The sequence below is a fragment of the Acanthaster planci genome, linkage group LG02 (genome assembly GCF_054643075.1).
Source record: "Acanthaster planci isolate LZ-2023a linkage group LG02, COTS_SCS, whole genome shotgun sequence".
In the NCBI taxonomy this organism is placed as follows: domain Eukaryota; kingdom Metazoa; phylum Echinodermata; class Asteroidea; order Valvatida; family Acanthasteridae; genus Acanthaster; species Acanthaster planci.
Window position 1 is genome coordinate 30,243,617 of NC_141778.1, and position 24,561 is coordinate 30,268,177.

At 42.5% G+C, this 24,561-nt stretch overlaps 1 protein-coding gene across 1 annotated transcript in view; it reads left to right on the plus strand.

Moving 5' to 3' along the window:
* The window catches only part of LOC110977217 (sodium- and chloride-dependent glycine transporter 1-like), a 62,557-nt gene that overhangs the window by 23,718 nt on the left and 14,278 nt on the right, over positions 1 to 24,561 (plus strand). Inside the window, exons 5-8 of the mRNA XM_022231135.2 lie at positions 1,651 to 1,783; positions 8,200 to 8,334; positions 10,642 to 10,745; positions 24,382 to 24,506. Of these exons, the coding sequence (XP_022086827.2) occupies positions 1,651 to 1,783; positions 8,200 to 8,334; positions 10,642 to 10,745; positions 24,382 to 24,506 (497 nt within the window). The remainder of the gene's footprint in view (positions 1 to 1,650; positions 1,784 to 8,199; positions 8,335 to 10,641; positions 10,746 to 24,381; positions 24,507 to 24,561) is intronic.

Here is a 24,561-nt window from a genome sequence, read left to right on the forward strand (position 1 = left end):
ATGCCTCTTTGCTTCAGATGGCATTCACATGTACATAACTATTGGCTAAATGACTAACATGGTAGCATTGATCCCAGATACTCCCATACCTGTAGATACACAGTAATTGCATGTATGTATGTGGTGTGAGTGATTACATGTACATGTACATAGTCTACAGCACTCAAGGTTTGAATTTGCTGAATATCAATACAAATTCTAAGAAAAAATGGAACAAGCTGTTCTCTTCTTTAATACAGTATGTACATGTACTGGTACAAGTGTGCTTGATTTAGCAAGATTAACCACTTGCTGCCGGGGAACCCCGTTTCGGGCACCATGGGTTTATACGCAGAGCTGGGATGCCCAAAATAGGACATAAAGAGCTGGTCCGTGTAACAAAAGACCATACTCGGAACAAGACCTGCTGGGAATTGCCTTCATTTTTCAGATTGCATTTTTCGAAAGTAATCTGTCACTGTTTTTAAACAGTATACCACTGTTTTGGGCATAGCGCGCCCGTTGATTAGCACCGCGGACAAAAGTGCTCCAGGGCCCCATTGATGAGCGACACAGCACCGCTGCATGCTAATCCAGCTGCTTTGAAAAGATGCCACTTGCGTTCATTGGGAACAAAGGAAATTATGCAACACCTCACATTTTCTGGGCTCTCTGGCTGAAATACTCGGTAGTCAGTGGAGGATGCCTGTCTGCTTAGAGTAGCCACCAAACAGTCATTCATGTGGCTGTAAACGTCCTTTAAATGAAATGATAAATTCTTAAAGATTTTTGAAAATTGAAAATCTTAAAAATGGCCCGTATGCATGCACTGCATTTTTAAAAGCACCTGGCAGCAAGTGGTTAAGAGACAATACTCCTTGCCCTGTTGAAAATTTCTATTCCTTTTAAATTTTGTAATGAATAATTTGCATTGTGAATCGTTTTTCATTTGAATCTGCTTGAAACAAGACTTTTTTCTCTTTTTTTCTGCAATTTTTCTCATTGAAAACAAAAGAAATTTTCCGTTCCTTTTCATGAATTTTGCATTCGAATATTCAAATTTGAAAAATAATTTTTGAATGTTCGATAATCGATTCAGATATTTTGATATTTGGCATAGCCCTACCCATTGGAAATATTTAGAGCTAGTCTCAACCTTCCACAGTTCCTGATGTTTCTTTCCCCATTAACCTGGTTAATTACGAAGACGGTCCAATTTTCCATAGCCCAAAATAATATGGATGAATGTTCACCCTTTGTTTTAATTGCATGTGCTTGATGAATCATCCAAGGTTAAAATTAAGACATCCAGTGCACCACTCGCTTTTGCGGAATGAGCACACTTATGTGGATGCCGAAGGGCAAAACACCACATATTTATATGTGACACAACCGAACAAAATGAGTTGGAAGTCCCCACAATATGCCGGTAAAAATCAATGGGAACCCGCAATATTTTACCCACCAGATGCCTGTTTTCACCAGACTTTCAAACTCGGTAATACATCTAACAAGGAGCTCAATTTTCTCGGGGAAAAAAGTCCTTAAGACTCATTTTATGAGATCAGTGAAGAGTCAAAGCAGTACCAGTAGTTACAAATGAGGTGTTGATTTTAGAGTAGCAGAACCTGAGGGTTTAATGTGGAATTTTTCGGGGTTTTTGTTTTGCAGTAACATGGTCCTCGCGCGCTCGGAGGGCTTGCACGAGATGGGACCCATCCGCTGGCAGAACCTGGTGTGCCTGATCATCGCATGGATCATTGTGTTTGTTTGCATCAGTAAAGGCGTCAAGTCCTCCGGAAAGGTCAGTGTATAAGGACAGTCTACTGTGGTTGGGAATAGGGCCATTGTCTTAATTTAGGGCTTAATATGCTACCGGAGGGTAGGGCTTATGGGTAGGAATTTACGTTTAATTTGAAAACGTTTGCAAAAACTTTCCCATTTAAACATTCATTCAACACTTTACAGCAGCCACCACTGCCTACCTCATTCTTTTCGTATGTGCTAAATTATATAATTCAACAGTGCGCATTGTCCAGCCTACAGTGTGTAAAAATGTAGATTGATGTTTGGGCATTTAAAACAAGCAGTTTTCCATGTTTTTCTCAAAAGGTACATGGATGTTGCAAGGGAAAAAACGCAGTATGTAACAGGCTCTGTTTACAATAGAAATGAATGCCAGATTGTGTCAATCAAAACCTCAAACCCCTAGTGGGGGCGTTTCCATTTAAATGTTTTGGAAAATCTAAAAACGGATTTGGAACTTTTTACATTTAAACATGTAAACGTCCCACCCTTAGTAGGGCTAGCTGTGCCAATTATTTGAAAATTATATTCAAATATTCAATAGATGGTGAAATATTTAAATGTTTGTTTTCAAAATTTAACATTGGGAGACCTGTGAAAGTTAATGAAATAAAAGGGGAAAAATTTGTCTACTTTTTGACAGTTAATGTAGCACCCAACAGGAAGAACTGAAGTCGTGATGGCACGTTCAATAAGCCTTTTGCAAGTGAAATTTGAATAAAATCTGGTACACTGAGTTCTTTAAAGTTGTTTGAACATAATTTGAATTCTCCATATTAAGGACAATCGTTGTAACTCTGAATTTCCAGGGAAACTTTTCTTAGCTACATAAAGAATGCCCTCTCAATGGATAAAAAGGACACAAAGGAACCGGTCCATTCCAGAGATAGTGGTTGCTATGCAAAGCTTGCCTCGAATCATGAGGTATAGCAACGGTGTCTTTAGTCTGGGGAATTCAAATTGTTATGTTTATGTGTATTAAGATTACTCATTGTACCAGGTTTTATTCAAATTAATTTGCAAAGGGCTTATTGTGCCATTTGGTTTGTGATGTCGTAGCTGTTAACCTGCTGATTTGGCCAAAATGCGCTGTCTCAATGAGGGTATCTTTGAAATAAGAACAGCTGTGCAGGTGTTGTGCACATGGATCAGTTTTGTGCACGAAATCTTAGTCTGGTACCAAGACTCCCCACCAATGCGATGCAGCTAAAAGGATTTTTATTCCCATTGAAGACCCTTATATCCATCAATTTTTTGCATGAAATTGATAGCTTTTGAGTTGTGTGAAGTTCTGAAAAAAATGTAAAGTTTACTTTGGAGTTTCTACATGTACAGTATTTGCTAAAATGGGCATTTTAGAGGCTTTCCGGTACATTTGCAAGAAAGAAGGTACCGGTACATGGATCATTTTGCAAAAGTACCTCAACAAGATGAGGTTTAGATCGTGGGCCGCCCAGCAATAAAGTGCACCATGATCTGATGAATGGCCGGCGCTGGACATACATGTACTTTCACAGCAGCCGTTCAGCATGTGCTTCTGCACGGTAGCTTTGTATGTGCCACAGTACACGGGGTGGAGACCGCCTTCTGTGATTTCTCTCCTTACCTTGTACTGTATTCATGGTTAGCATGAAGCATTATTTTTAATAATAATGACGATTTATAGAGCGCACAGATCCACCAAGTTGCTCAAGGCGCTAGTACTGTGAAATGAATGAAATGCCTCAGTGAAGAGATGAGTCTTCAGATCCTTCCAAACTGCAGGAGAGAAGGGGAAGATCGTAACCATGCTGGTAGATTGTTCCAAAGACAAGGTGCAGCACATGACAAAAGAGCGAGCTCCCCATGAATGAAATGACGTAGTGACTTTCACATTTGGTAGGGGGATATTTTTGCAACTGTGCAGCTGTTTGTGAACTTCCAACTTTCCATTTTCATGGTTTTTCGGGGGGAGAGAAATTGCGCCGTGTATTTTGGAAGCTCCCCAGACATTTTTTGTTGAAAAATAGTGACTCACACATTTGGTTGGGGGATATTTTTGCAACTTTACAGTTGTTTGTGAACTTCCAACTTTCCAGTTTGATATTACTGTATTTTGTGATTAGTGGCCTTCATTTAAACCTTGTCTTCTTGTGATCTTGATTTGTTTTTTATATTTCATACATTGGAGACATTATCACATGGGGAATTACATGTACATGTATATTAATGTGTCGGGAGCAATTAAGCTTTTATAATTTTCTCTTTTTGTACTGGTGGAATGGAGGGGGGAACTCATCCTCTCAGCCAAGAAATTTAAAAAATAGCTTTGCAACACTTGCCAAACAAGAGATCATTGCATGTATGTCTGTTTGAATTTAGTTACCAGGTTGTTTACAATGTTACGTGAACATTGAAAGTGGAATGTAGCACTTGATGCACATTCCTTTTTTTTTTTAAATTTAAATGAATTTTGTGCGCCAGCCAACTGTGCTTATAATATTTTAGAGACTGACCTTCAATCGTGTGGAGTTTGTATTACGTGTGTACATGTACATGTATGTATGTACATATATGTTAATGTGTGTTGTTCATGCAACTGGCTTTCACCTCGGCCTTGGCCCCACACAGTGACTTGGCCTCGACCTTGAACGTCCTGGACTGGACCCCCCCAACCCTGGTCAGTGGGCCCTTTTCCATTGCTGAAGGCATGGGCACACAGCGCTTGCTCTTCTGCATTGAAGATGATCCACAAAATCACCACTGTAGCTGAGACACTGAGAAAGGAAACTTGAGTTGAAGCACAAAAATTAGCAGAAATGAAAACAATGTAAGAAGATGGGGAAATGCAAATCACAACAAAAGTGTGGTTTGATTAAAGAGGGAAGGGTTGTAACTTTATAGAGACATGAGTTTTTTGACGTTTTTCAAGCACAAAGGCACGGCATGGACGCACTGAAATAAAAAAGAACACCGTAAACCGAAGTTCGTTGTACCTAAATAAACGTTAAAGTCCACTGTCACACAAAAGCTCTGCGCATTCATGTATACTGTGGGTAGTGGAGGAAGCTTTAGGTGGGGATGTACATTTGTACATGGGATGTATTAAGGTACTGTATGAATTTAACAAATTAACAAAATGCAAATTAGTGCATTGGAATTTATTCATTCGGAGATGGCAGACAAAATGATCCTTTTCCATCTGTTGCCCTGTGGTGTACATGTATATGTATGTTCCATAAGTACATGTACATGTATTCATGATTTGTGTAATATGTGTACAAACTGCTTCTGGCAGCATCTGGAAATGAAGCAAGAATTTTGGAATTATGTGTAAGGTGTTGCCTCCCAGGTAGCGTGATTTTCCATCACGTGAACACGACATGCGGTAGTTGCATTCTCCTCTTTTGATGTATCCGTCCATTGTACTGAAAGTCTACAAAATAATGAGTCATGGTGAATGATGGGCTGTGATCATTCAGGTGTGTTGGTTCAATAGTAGTACGCACTCGCTCAGTGATGTGCCAGCACTGGGACTATAATGTGCTTGTTGTTGGGTTTTGTGCAAGAACACCTAGCGACCAAACAGTGCATTTGCATTGATTTCCCTATAATCCTCTCAGTGGGGGCTCTGTTATTCAACCCCCCAAGTCGCCTTTTCATGTTCACTTTCAACATTGAATGTGACTTGTTATGAAGACACCTGCCTGAAGCCCATTATTAGGGTGTTCGGTAACCAGGTCATCCCCCCCGCACCGTACATGTGCACGTGACACCTTGTAAAGAGATGGCGGGAGGGAATTTTCGTCTGGGCTGACTTCAAGGAAGAAGTGGTATGACCCAAGCAAAGCAGATTTCAAATACCAATTTGTCATGTTTGTCGGCATTTCTCCTTCCGGTATTTTGTCATTTCACAGCGTAGTGATCAACATTTTCATGGAAGGATTTTGCTTGTGTCTGACACCTATCACTTGCTGCGCGGGGGGGGGGCTGTGCCCTTTATTTGGTTACTCGATTGGTGATCAGTTATTTGAATTGGAGACATAGACCACCACACAAATATGCACATTTCGCCTCTGTTTTTGTGGGAATTATTGTAACTACACTCGAATACTTGATGGAAAAGAGGAACAAATATTTGATTATTCAGAATGATCGGGTGTAATCCACTACTTGTTTACTCAGCCGTGCCCAATGATGGTAATTGGCAGGGGCTGCTTGCACATGTACAAACTCATGTCATTTTGTACATGTACAGGCAGTTGCCATAGCGATTTCTGAGCCTCAAGGTAGTAGTGTACGTCCCGTGAGAACTGTTCAGCTCCAGAAAAGAATTAACAAATTTCACTCCAACAATGAATTGTACAGAACACTGTACTCGCCTGACGAAAATCACACAACAGGTCACTTCTATTTTGCTTTCGTTTTTTTTTGTTTGTAAAAACTAGACAGAAATTTGATCGGCAAATTTATGGCTGATTTTTTTTGGGGGGGGGGAAATCTCTGAGGTGGTGGTCTATGTAGCAATGGCTGACAATACCCCCACCGTCTTTTGTCACAGGTCTTGTGGTGGTATGCTGCATCTGTTCATGTCTGTCAACCTCTAATCCCCTGGGAGCTGCGGACTACATGTTTAGTGATTTCTTTTTTTGGGGGGAGGACATATGAAGCAAGATATGAGATGGAGAGAACCCCCCCTTTATGTTGGTCATTGTCTGACTGGAATCTGAGGACTTCTTTTCAGACATCTATAGAGGATTTGTTAGGTAACAATAGTCTGGAGTATGTATAGTGATTGGACATGTTGGGGGATACCCCTCAGTCTCATTGCTTGCTGGATATAGGGAAGGGGTGAGGATGAAAGTGGAAAGGGTTTGGTTGCAGTGCTTGATCGCAGGCTTTTTAATGTTGGAGTCTTGTGTATAGACACATGTAAATTGAGAAGGGAACTCAAAAAGTTCCTGCTCACTGGTAACAGACGTTTTTTGTCCATGCTAAATGCACCAACTACATACATTCAAAGACCCCAGGCATGTACATTTTGAAATGAAAATTCCTTGTGCCATACATGTATGTCTGAATGCTTGATGCATGTCAGCTCAATTAAAGTGCCACCACTGCTTGGTAATAAAATGCAGATGGTTAAATCACCTTTGCAGACAGAGCAGTACATAACATGCTCCAAAGGCGAGCACGCAATGTACCGCTCTTTGCAGCTTGCAATGACGGCCTCAGTACATAGTTTGTTGGGGGTGTGTGGCATGAAGGTACATGTAGCAAGGCCTGTTACAGCATTTTCGATGTTAACAGTTTGGCAGACAGAACGGATACACCATTCTGTGCCCTGTTTGGCCAGCCTGGACTTGGCTTGAAACAAGGCCCTCTTGTCCCTTTCTTTGTTCACTTACATGTACGGTATTTGGGTTGCCCTGCAGCCCCTATGCTTGAGCTTTGGGTTTGACCTTGACTGCCGGAAGTACATGTATGTGTCTGTTGTTGGAAACCCTCCAAAATGTAGGGCGCTCTCAGAGTTTGGCAGAGTGCCAAATCTGCCTTGGAATAAAACATTGATGCACCTGTTTTTTTCCTTTTAATGAAGAGGGGGGCGGGAGTAATTTATGCCTGTATTGCCGGTGGTTCTTGTGCAATGCTTTGTGGGTATCCGTATGGCTGGTTTTTATACTGGTATATAAGGGGGGAGGGGTTGCAATTCCCATTTTGTTGTCTTCTAAATACATCTGAAGGTGCTTTAGAACTTCAAATCGCGTTTAATGTTCCTATTGAAAATGTTTTATCTCAATTTCGTTTTTGGGGTGGGCGGGGAATTGGACACAAAGATTTGAAAGAGCCCAACAGAAACCATCATTACATGTACAGTACTTTTATGTAATCAGGTATCAGATAATTATTGAATTTGACAGGCATGTATACATTTATGGGGCAGTTCTGGAAGAAACATGTAGGCCCTATGGCCGATACATTTGTGCTGCCCACATTTACACAAATGGTCAACGCTGAAGAACAATTTTCACTGAGCAGAGCCAGGTGTCGACTTGTATGTGTACATGTGCGTGAATGTTGAATGATAGGGTCTGACTAGGTGTGGGAGATCTTCCAAAAAAGTTGAAACTAAAGGGGAACGGGGAGAGGGACCACTATGTTCATGGAGCTCAAATTACCAGATTACAGAACACTTTAGGCTGTATAATGTCAAGGGGTTACATGAATGCTAAATGTTTAGTGCTGCATGGTTTTAATGGGACTGCATATAAATGCATCGGTCCTTAGGCTTTCAAAAAGTAGCATTCTTATTTTGCTGTCGACTTCTTTGCGGAGCAGCTGAAGTTTGAAACGGGAGGCATGAGCCTGCAGGTTGCATGCAGACAGTGTGTGATCATTGATTTGTTCCTCCGTTTGTGTGTCCTCCCTCTTCAGGTGGTGTACTTCACTGCGACCTTTCCCTACGTGGTTCTAATCATCTTGCTTATCCGGGGCGTGACCCTCCCTGGATCTCTCCAGGGGATCCTGTTCTACATCCGGCCTGACTTCAGCCGCCTCGCCGATGCCAATGTAAGCCCCCTCTCTCCATAACCCCTCAAGAGAACGGAACAATTTTTCACCTTTTGACCAACTTGGTTTTTGTTTTTTTTCTCTATTGTCCGGTCCATTCATGCCAGCAGTTTTGATAATGAGTGTGTAAAGGTCATCCGTCTGGCCTGGGCTCTCAAATTTGGTCAGTTGTGAAAAATCTGTTATAAAATATCTAATATATACCAGTTCTGTACGTTAAGGTTAGCTGTCATGCCTCAACACTTTGGGATATGGTGTGCAAGTACCTCACTGCTGATAAATCTAACAAGCAGTCCTTGGTCGGATGAACACATTTATTGCACAGTGGCCAGCTATGGGGGAAAAATGAAAGCTCTAAGGTTAACCTAATTGAGGCCGGTGTTGGCATTGCTCTGCATTGTCCGTTTGGATAATAGCAAGAATGTATATTCATTGCTTGGCTGGGAAACTGCTTTTGCCGAAGGAAAGGTGGGTGTTGGTCACAGAAGCTGGTGGTCACGGTGGTGATTACTTCCAAAAATGGCACGGGGATGATGAAGCCTTGAGAGCAAGTAATCTCCAGCCAGCATCAGAGCGGGGAAACAAAGGGAAAAAACTTTGCTGCGTTTATTGTCCACCTGTTCCCAGTACCCACACACGGTGCCATTTCTATTCAGGAAAGGCTGTGAATGAAGTGCTGGCTTTTCAATGTGTTATGAGGTGCTCACTTCCTCAGTGTGTACACTCAGCGCACGCTTGCCATGCTCGTAGAAGTATTGCAAGTGTGACTGTCCAAACAGCCCCTCTAGCTCTAATCAGAGCTAGAGGGGCTGACGTCCTCAAGAAATTAGCCCATCTTAGCACCTTGTAGGGGCGTGTGGGGGTGCAGTGTATGCAGCAGGGGCAGAGTTGGGTGTGGTGTACATGTCTGCCATGCCCAGTGTCCAGCCTCTTCCCTGCGCAGTGCTTTTTTCTGCTGCCAGTGTACACATAAGTACTGTGCAAGCCCACAGCAGAGATTTGCAGCCCTGTAGGCACAAGTTTTGCAGTTGCGGTGTGCACATGACCACATTCATTTATTAAAGTTGAATTCACATGTAGCTTGAAGCGAGATTCTTTGCCGTCTTGTGAAATGGCCGACCTGTCCTGCAGGTTTCAATTTTTTTTCAGTCCACAAAATGATTGAGAATGGATCCTCTGAGTTTCCTAAATGGTTGACTTGGTCGCTGTGAAATATTCAAAGACAGTGAAATAGTGATGTGTGGGTCAGAGATAAAATTCATTGTGATTCCTGGGTACTACTCAAGTGCCTCTCGTTTGGACTGATTTGCTCAGTTTTAATCTCCCAAATTCTCCAGTGAATTTTTGTTTCCCCTGGGCCCCAAATACTGGAGGGAAATACTTGGTTGTTGGGGAGTCATACCAGTATATAGGCACTTCAAAGCGCCTACATGTACCCTACCCCCCCCTTCTAAAATCGACCAGGAGAAATGAGGACTTATCTGGATTGATACAGCAAGGTAGAGCCTAGCTATTACATACAGAGTGCACTGCGACAGTTGCTACAATATGTGGGAATGTCAATGTATTCATTGGAGATTTCAAAGGGTTAAGTTTGGTATTTGCTTAATGCCGACAGTGCTCGCTCAACCAAAAACGGATCACTTGCCGCAAAGTCTCATGGTACACAGACTTTCATTCGTGGATGGGCCATGTCAAACTTGAAAGCAAAGTTAACTCTTCCTTTTTTTTTTCCGGAGAGGTGGAATGAAAGCAATAAACTGAAATTTCACAACAAATTAGTCCACCATGATGAACAATCGCAAATGTCTGATCACATCTATCAGTACCTTAGTGTTTAAAGTCAGATGTTGGAAAAATATTGGAAGGTGCATGTAATTCAATCTCACGAACTGGTTTGGCATCGTCCAGATGAACAGTGTATAAGTTATGCGATGGATTCAGGGAACAAGATCCCTGAATCCTGGTGAACAAGGTCTGTTGCTTGTCTTTTGCAAAGTGAAATTATGAAATTGGGTCTTGGGCCCCTTTGGTGCTTGTTCTGAAGAGCGGTCTTGTCTTACTGATAGCAATTATTGATTGTTCAGCCATGTTAGGTGTTCAGTTACAACCTAATTTTGCTGAGCAAGCATTTTCTTAGCTAAGCGTACTTCTGTGTCTTTTGGTTGACAGCTGTATAAAGAAGCCCTAGGCCAGCGCCGAAAAAGATTTGCAGGTTTTCTTTCCTCCCAAACTTGCAGGTATTTGGGCCGTTGTGGTGGTTCTGCTTTATACTCTCATGTAATGGAAGTCTTTTCCTCTGAGTAGGTTTGGAAGGACGGCGCCGTTCAGATCTTTTATTCTCTGGGCCCGGCCTGGGGAGGCCTGCACACCATGGCCAGCTACAACAAGTTCCACAACAACTTCTACAGGTAATGTTTAAAAAAAAACAACTAACCAACAAACGAGCAAACAAAGAAATGAGATTCTTGTAGGGTATGCAAATCACGCACAGTCAGTATTGCCACTGGAATTTTGTAACTCACAAGTGGAACCAGTGTGAATTATGTTTTTGCTAAGACTGTCTTGTTTGTCGTTTTCCAGAGTTGAACAAACCATCGCTAACGAATTGAAAGCCCTTTTCCCGTTCATATCAGAAAATTTTTGTTTTTAGACTTTTTCACATGTTGTTTGCTTCCTTATCTCAGAGGGCGCAAATCTTAAGCCAAAGCAAGAGAAAGACACCTCTTTGCCTTGAGTCCCAACAGTACCCAAGAACAGCCTTGTGTACCGTCGCAAGCGGGGGGGGGAGTGAAATGGAGTGAAGCAGAGATGGAGGGATTTTTGTAAAAATTGGTAGACCCTCGGTTTGCCGTACCTTGGAGTTTGGAAGCTGCTGGGCTCGCACACAGGATCGTTTTGTAACCAGTACCTGCAGCGCGGGTGCTAGTGTAATGGCCGTGTTAACAAAGAAATACTGGATTGGCTAATTCTGGAAGAACGCCTAGGAGTTTATTTATTTATTTATTTGTAAAAAAAAAATCACAAACAGTGGCAAGCCGCCAATTTCAGGGATTTTTAACAGATTAATATATGTATATTATTAAAAGATAAGATTAGAAAAATAGGGTTGTGTTGGTTGAAGCCGTACTTCACGGCGGCTTTCTACAGTGACCTGGTGACAAACTACATATGTACCTAAAACATCAGACAGGTCAACCAGGGGCTGTATACCAAAATCTGCATTTTTCCCACCCCACTGATAGATTCTGTCAACTCGGCATTTTGTTGTCTTTTGAATTTTGTTTGTGTTTTCTTTTTGAAGAGGCCGTTTTGTTTTTTTTCAGACACATTTGGTTAGTCTTATGATGAGCGCAACAGATGTTCCTTTTGTGACATTTTCAGCCATTTTATTTTTCGAGTAAGTTTTTTCAGGTTAATGTTAACCAAAGTCGAAAAGATTGCGCAACGTCATTTTTTTTATCCAAAGAGCGTGATTCTGAATTTCATCTGAATGCATCCAAAACACATTCCAGAAGGGTAAAAATCATGACAGACATTGTCAAAATAACTTTTTTCCCCCCCAACTTCACAGGATGAAAGCCTATTTTGAAACAAGTTTCTGTCCATAGATCAATCCGTACATACCCATGCACGTGGATATGTACAACGTCGTTAGGTTTTAGAGTCATAATGCACATGTACCTGCATCTTCCCTTTGCAAGGTACATTATGTCAAGCACACTGGGAGGCACTCAACAAATACAGGTAGCAGTCATCTGCGTCTAGCTCCCACTGCAGATAATCTCGTTCTTTATCGCACTGGAAATGAGTTTGCCGGTAATCCATTAGTTCTGATAAAAGCAAGGGACTTGAGTAGGGTTGCTTGACCGTGCTTGTAAGAGGGTTTTGGTTTACTGCACAGTTGAGGAAGCTTTTGTTGACACGGATGAGTCGGATGCATGTATGGAGGTTGGATGCGGTTATGTACATGTACCAACCAGCTCTGTGACATCAAAGGCCCAGTGGTACAATGGGTGTGTACCATTTATAAACTTCATCCACCATAATACGAGCGCCGCCAGTCTTGCTCCCTGTTTGGGGATAACCTGCCATTGTGGTTTCATTGTATTGGGCTGGGGAGATTATGGGCAGTTTAAGCTATCTTTGCCATTCTTTTCCCACGATAGTAGAAAGCCCAATCTTCTTTCTTGTTAAGGTTAAAAACAGGCCGCAGTGACTGAGTGATAGGGGAATGTGCATGTATATGACTGGCTTGATACCAGATACCCACATGCAGTTGCCGAAAGCAACATGCGAGCCTATGGCAGCCAGTGGCTAGCAGCTGCCTCCCCCCCTCCCCATAGAGACGCATACTGCTCCCACCCACTGCCAGTTGGTTTGGTCAGCTGTGTATGCAGTGGTGCTGGGGACCAATCTGCTTTGCAGTATGTGTGGCAGCCAAACAGGTTGTGAGTTCGGTAGGGTACAGTACAATTTCTTGTTGAAGAATTGACGTTTATCCAAAGAGGATCATTTTTGATTTGGTTTCATTAGTTTGCCTCTGTGTAAGGTAACAGAATTCCCCTCACAGTCAGTGTTAGTGATTGCTTGTGTCCCGCCGAGTTCAGTAGTAAATCTCTTTTAGCTTAGGGGATATTTGCATATTCTTCAACGAGGCTTGGAGACCGTTGGTTACAAGTAAATGGTAAACAAGTAAATAACATTTTTCCTAACCAGTGAACTATAATGTTTGTGAATGCCGGAATTCAAACACAACTATCGCGTGATGGAAAATTCCGTCCCCCACCCCAAACAAAAGTTAAATGAATCAGGAAAATATTTGTTTGAATAAAGGTAAACCAAATCCTCATGCACAGTGGCATGACAGTGAGACACAGATAAATACAACTGTTGCGTGATGGAAATTTCCGCCCCCTGCCCCAGGCAAACAGCACTTAATGAACAAAAAATGCACTGTTGCATGACAGTGAGCAGTAAAATAATGCACCACACATTAGTGGCCTTGGCCTTCCCCTGATGAGAAATGGTTCTACCCGACATAATTTGAATAATGCATCATGAATGTTGGACCTACTAGCTCTATGGAGATCAGTGAGCCACGTCCCTGGGTTGACAGTCCTCAGCGTGCGCGCTGCGCGCGGTCGCGCTACAGTGGTGCCATTGTTCTTGGGTACAGCAGTTGATTTGTAACCTCCGCCGGGCACCGGTACATGATTAACTGAAGCACTCTGATGGAAACTTCGATTCAACCGTGCAGTACATCCGCAAAGTTTCATTGAAATTGAATGTGGCTTTGTTCTCTCAGCCATTTCAATTCATCTTAACAAAGTGCCCAACACGCTTTGCTACACCCTTTATGCTGCTTTTAAATACTTACCTTTCAGCATGAATGGTAATGTCCATTTTTCAGTAAACTAATTTCAACAAACAAAATACAAGTACGTGTACTTGCAGCTGCACAATACTTGGTCAGTTGGGGGAATAAAATGACTCTGAGTAAACTGCATCATTTGGTTAGACATTCTATTTCGGGTATTGAATGAAAATGGTAATGAAGGCCACCTGTTCTGCATTTTTCAGGGGAGTTGTGAGTGCTCTTTTGTTAATTTTATATCTTTTGTGAGTTTGAGTGATAATTCATGGTTCCAAGGTTTACTACGCCCAGTTACGAGTTGGGCAGTAAAATACCAGATCTACCACATTGTGACCATTTCTAAGTGCATGTGTAAATGCACAGGTGGCATTGTACATTGTTGCTGCGTTCATCTAACCAATGTGGATGCAAAATTTCCCAATAGTTTCTTGTTAAACCTTGTGATAGCAACTGTCTTTTAGCATTGCAGTACTGTTAACAGTGAGCTACAGGCACAAATAGCAGTTTTGTTTCAACTGTTGATTTTTTTTTTCTCCCGAACTGACTAGGCCAGTCCGTGTGTCTGTTTTCAGCAAACGGGGAAGATTGCTTGCGTGCAGCTGCCATGTTTTGAGGTAAACGCTGCAGTGCTTTTCAGACATCTGTCCATTTTTGTTTCTCATTTAAGTATCTCCCATTCCCCCCCCTCACAATTCTGCCCCAGGCCTGTACCCTTCCTGTTGTGAAAGCAGGAAATGGGCCCCAGGCGATTGAGTGACTGGGGGAAATCAATGCGGCCGTCGTTGATACCAGATCCACACCTGTACGTGTACACGTACAGGTAGTCGCTTCTGGTTATTACACGTGTGGCTGAAAACAATGTGTGAGGCCATGGCAGCCGGTGGCCAGCGGCTGCCCCCATCTCAGATGTGTGCTGCTCTCAGCTGCACCCCGTCGGTTGAGTTGCGGTTTGTTCTTTATGCCTGGGTGTTTGGGACCAGTATTCTTGAAGCAACAGATACTTAGCGCTTGAAAGGGGTCCTTCACCAGGAGTAAGTTGGGAAAAATAACATTTCTTGTTGAGGAGTTGATGTTTATCTAAAGGGGATTATATGTGGTTTCATTAGTTTGCTGTTATGTGTACAAATCTTTAAGGTAAACAAACTCCTTTGAATATTTCTCCCTTCAAAATTTACTGTTCCACATACGGGAGAAGCAATTACCCAAAATGAGAAATGGCAATGCAGCGAGCAAGTGGAAATTTGGTCTCGCTGTTTCTGCCCAAATCATTGTCATTTAACATTAAAGAAGAAGTTAAAGAGAAAAAAAGTGGATTCAAAGGTACCACACTAATTCTTTCCACCCCCATGTTTTTTAATAACCTCTTGTTAAAGAATTGCCCTTAACCAACCCAAAGCAAAGAACATTCTAAAGCAAAACAACACCCTCCTTAATGTTCCTTCACTTACATTTTCCAAGCATTCCTCCAATCTTCAAGAAAACAAAATCACACAACAAAAATGGATCATCCACCACTGTGGCAGTCCAAAAGCAGATGAGATTGATGTACATATACCTACAGGCACACAAACAGCTCATTGATTTTTGGGTTTTTAACTGGAGCTGTGTCACTTGACAGATCTGTATCAAAGGAAAGATCAAAGAAAAAAAAACAGGTGTGGTGATCTTGCTGATGAATTAGTCAGCTGACAGAGGGCATGTTGTGAATTTCCCAGTAATTCGCTTGTCCTGTTGGCCCTGTTAGTTAGGGACCCGGCGGCTCCCACTAACCCCCCCTCAGGGCCTCCAGGAAAGACTCCGTGCAGGCATCAGTCCTTGGAGACAAAGTGGGCAAGTCCTCTGGATGTTTGTTAATTTTAGAGTGATAACTTTGAGTTCAGCTTGTTGGACCCATCCACATGTGCACATGTATGTCACCACTTTAAGGCACACTGGGCCAGCATTGGAGGACAGTTGTCAGGCTAGGGTTTCATATAGGCCCATTTACTAGGGCACCTAATACACGTGCAGGGAGTCATTTGTCAGAGCTTGTTTCTTTACCGGCCTGAAACCAAGTGGGCATGTAGGGTCTCTAGATGATCCGATGGCTGCAGATGTGGGGCTTGCAAAAGTAGTCCACGTTTTGGTTGCAGTTTTCAGTGTGATCTTCTTTGAGTAAAAATTTGAACAATTTGATGCTTTGTGGGATGGGGAGTTTCCTCAAACTTCTAGGCTAATGAGCCTGTTCAGTATTTAAAAAGGAAAAGGTCATTTAACAGAAAATTTTAACGACAAAGCACGTGCCATTGTGGCAGTTTGATCAATGTGTTTGGTGCGTATTAGTGCATGGCCTCGCTAAACGGACTGACCCAGGGAGCAAGTGGTGTTATGTTCTTGAACGATCCAGGACACGCTTCATTAAGAGTTTTCGTTGGCAGAATACCAAAGGGACTCATTGTGTGTTCACCCAGTTCAGTTGTCACCACAGAGGGGTGCTTTGGTGTAAAGAATTGTTAAAAGAAAAATAATAATTCAGTCCGTGAGCTGAGAACAGCCAGTTGTCTGATGTGTGTTTCTGTCAAGTCGCTCTATGTCAGCTCCGGTCCATGTTGCTTGGTTAATTCACTTAAAATGGGTCATGTTTCCTGCCGTTTCCTGTTCGTTCGATGGTTTTCTTAGTCCCTTTGTTCGGCCAATCATGTTGACATGCTTTGCTATTAGTAATCCGGAAATATGTGGGTTACCGTTTCCCCACAGGGTGACAGTTGTTTTTCCCCTGATAGGGCCCGTATGTCGGCACCATGCAACAATTAGGCCCCTTCCCACTTTGCCTGGGGCCGTCCCCAAGAAGTCCATTTTTCAAAATCCCATGCTGCCACCCCAAACCCCACCAGCTACATTGCGAAAATCATCGCTGTGCCGATGACGCACTGCAGCGCACCGTTTGAAAAGTTTAAACTTTGCCCAGGTTCGTGCTAAACCTTCCACACATATCCGCTGTCAGAGAAATAATGCATACATTAAATTCCTTCTCGCTCCACTGCGCGTACCTTGAAACCTCATCAAAATGACAATCAGAAACTTATTTGCAAATTTACTGTTGTCAGAGCTTGAAATTTACATTTCCAACCTCTGTTTTGTCTAGGCAAGTGAATGAATTGACTGGTTAGACAGATACACTTTTTGGCAAGCATTAGAGACACATACATGTAGGTGCTGGTTCATGTATGTACGGTATATTGCATGAACACTCTTTTGTAACTGAACTTCATCCAGTGTAAAATGTTCTTCGATGTGGACGGAGTAGTCAGATGTACCCATCCGTCTGGTATTTTAAGTCTGTGTTTGTTTTCGACCGTGGCTTTGAAGTGATTCCTGAGTGTTGGAGGAGGAAAATGAACGACCTGCCTGAGTTTCACTTAGCACCGCGTGTCTGACAGCAGTAACGAGAAAACCCCAAATGCATGGAGATGAGAAAAATTTTAGCCACCCAATGTGTGGTATGAAACCCAGCCCCTGTTCACGTACATTATGGTATTAGTAACAATTTTGAGCATGGCAAGCTATACATGTATTCTTACTGGTTGGGTCAATGATTGATGCTAGCCCTTGTCTGAACATTCAGGGCCCCCTATGAGAATGACGTCCTGCTGCTTTTCACCATTTATTCTGCGTGCAATCTTTCCTGGCAGTGACTAGAACATCTCCTAGGGCAATTGACTTCTGCAGTGGATCTTTATCTGTTGGTGGGCCTCGTTTGGCTCCAGACACTGTGCACAGATGTGTCGACTCTTACCGTAACTTAATCTATCCCCCCCCCAAAAAAAACACCAAAAATTTGCTATTCACACGGTTCCACAGTGATTGAGTTATACATAGTACATGTAAATTCTAGTGGCAATATGTGATGTTAAATGGCGGTTTAGTGCAAAAAAGGTGAGAAGCAGTCAATGGGGTTTTGCTTTCCAAAGAGCAATTTTTTTCCCCGCTTGTTTTTGAGAATTGCTGTCGGACCTTACTTGATAACCAAATTTGCCCGGAGAAAAATGTGGGCTTTTGGAACTGAATCTGAAAAGTAAGCTGTTACGGAGGTGTTTAATTAATGCAAAAACATGACACATAGCGGTGGAAAGCAGCATCTCATTGCCTGCCCATGATCAATCCCATGATGCTTTGCTTTATTGGCTGGCTTGCCAGCCAATCTAAAAAGCCTTTCAAATGCTCTCTTGTTTTGGTATTTTTGTTTGTTTTAAAGCAGTGGAGAGTACACCAGTACTTTCATGAATGAGGGACTGGTTTTTGGAACACATTTTCCTTCCAACAGATTTGGAACATGGCACTTGCTTGTGCAAAGGATCATGGGATAGTTTTAAATGACCATTGATTTTAGCCTCTTGCTTGTTCTGAAATTTGTATGGTGATTTTACGGGACTAATCATTCAGCAGATGCTTTCAAGATTGAAGCGAGTCATTCTCTTGTCATTTCATGTGTGCAGTGTTTTCAATCTGTTGCTGCAACTGCCAAACATGTGTTTTGTATGTGTTTGTAATTATTTCACGTTGCATTTTGTCATTGACTTCCGCCATTCCTAAACACTTTAAATGCCGCATTTGTGAAAAGCGAGGAGTATCCAGGTAGTGAAAAACCTGTCGAGAGGGAAATATGTGTGTGGTGTGTGTGTGTGTGTCTGTGAATGGGAGGGGAGGGGCTACAGGAAGGGCGATGGGGAGGGGGCCATTCAATTCCAGAGAAGAGCATTTTTTGTCCCCTCCCATCCAGTCCGTGTACCATTTAATCTACACACCATTTCATGAAATCATTCCATTGGTACATTGTAGAAAAAAAAACATGACAAAACAAAACTTTACAGCCGCATCAAATATTGCTGTTGGTGTTTTGGGTGGGAAGTAATGCAGCTGGGTTCAGTTTGCTGATGTGGAGTGTTTTGCGACGACACAAACTCCACAGGGTTGATGGAGTCTGACTACACTCTTTGTTTTGGATGCTCATACCAGTAACCATCTTCACGTAGTTCAGCATTTGAGCCAAAGGGTGTCCTGAAAGTTGTATCAAAGAAGATGGAATTTGCCCTGAAACGCCACGGTTTTTTCTAGGTCCCCATTTTGAAGCCATTCCAGAAAGTGCTTGGAAGTTCCTTGGGCACGGGTTACAATGGTTCAGAGAAATGACGTGCAGGTGGCGAGTCGCAGGTTTACTGTGGGGAGGGGCGGGGATGGGAGAGGGAGGGGGCATGTGTGGAAGGGATGTGCTAGCAGTAGACAGTATTGTTTCGTGTAACATTACATGTACTCGGTTGTGTACGTGCCCTGGGGTAAAGTCTGCGTGCCCATCTGATACTTCACTGGTGTGCAATCCAGGCTAGCTACACCCAAAGGCCCTTTTGTGGGCACACGCCAACCAGAAAGTGAGTTGGCCCGGAAGAAATGCACGTTCAGATCTGTCATTCAGACGTGACCCCACGGCTGGGAGTATGTAAGGTTACGTCCAAAAGTATTGGCTGCGGCATGGAATGACATATTTGCCTATGGAATTCACTAGCCAGCGGCTACCCATAGACAGGCCTGTCATTGTTAGCCAGAGCCGCGACATTTTGACGTAGCCGTACATGTACTTTTTTTTTTTGGCCTGGGGCAGGGCCAGTATTAAACAGACATAAAGTGCATACAATTGTCATCGATTTTTTTTTCCTGTAAGCTTGTAGAAAAACTTGAACGGTGAACTGACAGTGGACCGTTTTTAGGCCCAGCTCCTAGATATTCCAAACATTTCTTTAATTCAGATGTGCATAACTGGTTAATACTGGTAATGAAGTTCATGGACTTTGGATGTGGCTCTAGGGTAGTGCATTTTTTTTTTTTATTTGTCAAAGCATTCGTTTTGCATTTCCAGTGTCCTGCGCGTGCTGTATGCACTGTACCGGATGTGTATGGAGGAAATAAGAGGTCATGCCCTGACCCATTCACGTGATTCAAAATTGGGGCTGGAAATTGTGAGGATGTTTCTTGATTTCAGGATTTTTCAAGCAAACTCTTCTCAATTCCATAAAAGCTGATATGGAGCACCAAAAAAAAAAACCCCACAAATGTGTACCATTCACCCTACACTGCCGTGGGGCCCTCAAAACCTCTGGTAATTATGTGGGGATAGTTAATTTTCTGCCAGTCTCACCCTTGTGAAATGTAAGTTTTACACTTCAGTGGCTGTCTGCATGGGACTTTTTCTGCGACATAAAACTTCTGAGACCCGGAAGGCCTGGTGGTATTTCCACCGTGGAAAGTACACTACCCGTGTTCAACATTTGAGAATTATGACATATGACCAGCTGTCTGCATTGGATTTAATTTTGTCAAATTGGCAACAGTCTCTGTGCACTTTATTAAAAGCAACTCAACTTATGCTAATTCATGCACTTTGGTGTGAAAAGGTGAGTAATATTCTGTAGCTTGAACTCGTCATTTTGTTGGAACAGATATGCCAAACCCTCTACCAAGCACAGTTGTCTTTTGATATTTAACTATGGAGCTCAGGTTAGGAGCCAAATGAAGGTGTGTAAATGCCACATTCTCAGTCCGTGTTCAGAATACAAGAGAAAGGGAGAAACAGTCGGCCTCTTCATTTCACCGTTCTTGTTTTCATTGATGTCAGTGAACAGTATAGAAAGAAGAATAACTGGTGTGTGCAGGGATTGGTTGGTGTGTATTAACACTATGGGAACTATTATCCCACAGTAGTTGCAGGAGAACAGCGCCCCCGGTGTGCTCTACACTCCACAAGCCCATGGGGTAGTGCGGTATGTTTGGGTTATCAAACCTTGATTTCAATCCAGAAAAAAAAAAAAGAAAAAGAAAAAAGGAAAAACAAAAAAAACAAACGAAACTGTCATCCAGAATCCAGGGTTTGTCAAAGACCAACAGATCAGCGTTCCTCCCGAATGCTGTGAAAATGACTTCACACTGGTTTTAACTGTTTTATTGATTACTCCAAGAGGTTGAATACCTAAGCTCCATTTCTGGTTTCCAAGATGTTGCCTGATGACTTGGGAGGAGTACCGCACGTCTGCAGACTGTATTTTTAAGTGGAAACATTTGGTAACGGAGAAGTAGCCTATGGCGTGCTGGTAACTTGTGCACGGTAATCTCTGTCAGTTTCCTTTGGCTTCCCTTTTAATCGACTCCAACCGGGACTGACTTGCAAGGAAAGAAGACCTTTTTTTTACAAACGTTATCCCATCATGGAAAAAAAAGGATGGCCATTGAAGTTGACAGAAGTTACAATTCGAGCCTTAGGCATGACTTATGAAATTAAGTGTGAGCCCTAACCAAACCACGGCATTGCCTCCCGGGCAGATGCGGGAGGAGAGTGAGGACTGTTGCGGTGGCCTCTGTTGCCACGGTGCCTGTTGCTATGGAGAGTGATGCTGATGGATGAGTGTCGTCTGCTAAGGTGATATCCGAGATGTGGGAATGGCATGTGGTGAAGGCTGTGCCATGAGGTTAGAAAGAGGGTGTGTCAGTGGTTACCTTAGCCAGACGTCACTGAAGACCATTCCAAGTTTTCACTGATTGTGTCATCACTGCTGTGAGTGCACACCTATGCTGTCTGTGCTGGGGACTAGACTTTCCAGTGAACTAAAGAAAAAAGAAAACAGGTTCCCTTTGGTGTATCTTTTGTTTTCTTTTATCCTGTCTTTTGCCTGTTCCGTTTACTTTGGGAAAACTTGGAATGGGTCTTGAATGCTGCATGTGAGATGGGTGGCAATGCGTGGTTTGGTTAATGCACATTCTTGTTTGTTTCACTCTCAGAGGAAAACCATCTGCAACTACTGACTTCATGAATTGCCAGTTTTGCTATGTTTAAAATTCTAGGCAGATTTCAAAACTCCAAACAAGTGATGAAATATACTCCATTTCAAGTTAAGTCCCTGAAAAAAATCCATAATAAGGCCGTGATGCTTGTGGGATCATCATACATCAAAATCAAGTCCTTGGTGCTTATAATTATAACTAAACCAACCCTAATTCCGAACACAATTGTTGTTTTGTGAGACAGGGACTCTACCTGAAAGTCAGTCAACACAACCTTCCGTTGCCACGAATATCTATTGAGCAAATGTTAGGATTTGTTAATAAATTATGCCTTTTGGAACTGCATACATTTAAATTGTCGAGAATGAAACCCAACTATCAATGCTGTGAGGGGATGTTTCATGCTAGAGCAAAATACTGGCAATTCTGTGGAACAAAGTGAAACCAGTCAATGAGGTAACCTTTGTGTGCCTGTGAATTGGCACTTACCTGCTGCAAAACTGTGGAATTAGAAAAAGACGCCGTTGAATTTACTTAAAAACTGAGCTGGATCAAACATGTTGCTCAGGCTTTAGAAGCACGTCAAATGGGACAATGATATCCCTGGAAAATGTGGTGAGAAGAGCGTTAGCTCCAAGTCACCATGACCATTTATATATCTGGCTAGGATTTTTTTTCTTTTCCTCACCCATTTGAGACGAAACACAAAAAGGTAAAGTAACTCTAGATGTGGGCGCCAAACTATGTCTCACCTCCATATGTCGCAAACATGCAGAATCATCTTGACCAGACCAGACTGTGAAGACGGGGGGGTATATTTTTTTCATGACTGACAGGGGCAAGTATCAGAAATAGAAGTCGATGGTGTTTGCGATGCAGTGATCATGTCACCACCTGCTGAATATATTTACTTGATGATGGCAGGTTGAACCCATGCAAATGCTCTGCAAACTGACATTGATACTTTTTTAACCTTTCCGGTGAGATCTTTTGAGCTAACAATTCGTTAAACTGACTAGTTTTGATGTGCAATTTTTTTTTTGGCCAAGGACACAGCTAAAAAAAGGCAACCTAAAATACACACCCCATTAAACGAGTATTTTGCCATGGTAAAGATAAGTTATTTTGTGGAGGAATGCATTTTTTAAAAATCGAACTCGTTTCTGGAGTCTGGAAAGTTTCAGAAATTGTAAAACATGAATATTCTTTATGAAGAATATTCAACTTCTTTTAGAGTTGATCCCAAAAGAATTTCTGAACTGTGTGGTGGGGGCATTGTAGAAAAAAAATACACTAATTGCAGTTTTGCGGACAGTTGTCGAGTTCCAGTGTGCTGGAAACGTAGTTGACATATAGTCTTAGTTGCAGATGGATGTGTACGTTAATGTATCAACAAGTGACCACCCTGGAATGGTCGATGTGCGGTACTTCTCACAAGCTCAGAAATCAGGCGGACAATCGTTGCATGTTTCTGATGGGATTTGAAACGGAACAGAAGTGATAAAAAGATAATGATGGTTTAACAGGCTTGACTAAAACTGGCAGAGAAGAGTGCACATTTCAACAAACAAAGTGAAAGTAAAAACCATGCGTAGAGTTCACTTGCAAGTGACGAAGAACAAAGCTTAACCTGTGGATGCGGTCAACAGCAAAAGTTTCGAGTGGACAAACCCCGACTGCAACATCCCAAACCAGGGTCAGTCTCGCATATAGTTGACCCTAATAGCCTGAACCCTTTTACCGTTGTGAAATGTGCTGTCTCTCCTCACCAGCAGTTGTGAATGAACCGTTTCGCTGTCCACCCTTGTGAGCAGTTCGTTTTCAGATCTCATCCAGTAACAGCAGGAGTACTCTCCATCACAGAAACGGACATTTCTGTTGGACTCTCAGACTTCGATGATAAAACGTTTAATAATAAGAAACACAGCACAATTGTCAGTGAAATACCTTTAGTGACAAAGATGGTCTTTATTTCTCAATGTTCTTATGTTTGTGGAGCCTAGAAACTTTCAGGTTTGTTTTGCGTGTCGCACCTGTCTTGCTGAGCAGCAGCAAAGTCGTCTTTTTTTCATGACTGAAAGATTTCGCTCATCGATGGATGGGGTGCTAGACATTTGAATTTACGCCTCCCATGAACAAAAATGATTTTAACCCTGGCAGTGACATAAAGATCCATTGTTATTACTGTCGTCTTTTCACCATGTAGACCTGAGATCATGTGACTCCACTCTCGCGTGACTCATCTCACTGGTAACATTTCAGAAGCAAAGATCATTGTGTCTCAACCCCTTTACATGTTAACTGTGAAACACTGTCAGGGTTACACGTTTTTTTTAGGAGGCACTTAATTTCTCTCTATCAACAAATACATTTTGTCCTCTCTCCCCAAAATTTTCATCATGTTGATACATGCGCCGTCACTCATTTTCAGTCATTGAATGTTCACTTTTTTACAATGGGGGGGGGAAAGCATTGAAACCTGAAAGTCTTCTACTGAGCGAGACAAGAAATGTGTTTTTGTTGGCCAGATAATTTGTAGCCCGTTTTAAAGACCCCTCCTTGCACAAGGGCACTTCGTTTGCAGTTTGTTTGAAATGAAAACGTACAAGTTGGTGTCATCGGGAGGTTTTGCTTATGTTTTATTGTCAACAAATGGAAAAGGAAGTTGGGTTGGGAAAAAAGAATACACAGCATCATTTCTGAAGCTCCAACGCAGGAGCAAACGATGCAGCCATTGTGCGAGGAGTGGAATTTCGTTCACCCTTTTGCTTGTAGCTTTCTCATTGTTGAGCTTTTGTGAGTGTCAGCTGAGGTTTGGGTTTGTGGCTTTCTGCTCACGTGTTTGGGACCCATCTTCCCATCAGGGATTCCCTCATTCTGGCCGGTGTCAACTGTGGCACGAGTATCCTGGCAGGCTTCGTCATCTTCTCGGTGATTGGGTTCATGGCTGAAGACATGCAGCTGCCGTTGGCCAACGTCACGGACAATGGTAGGTTTGGGTCTAGCATCCAACCCCCATCCCCTCCACCCGAATCCAACTGGAG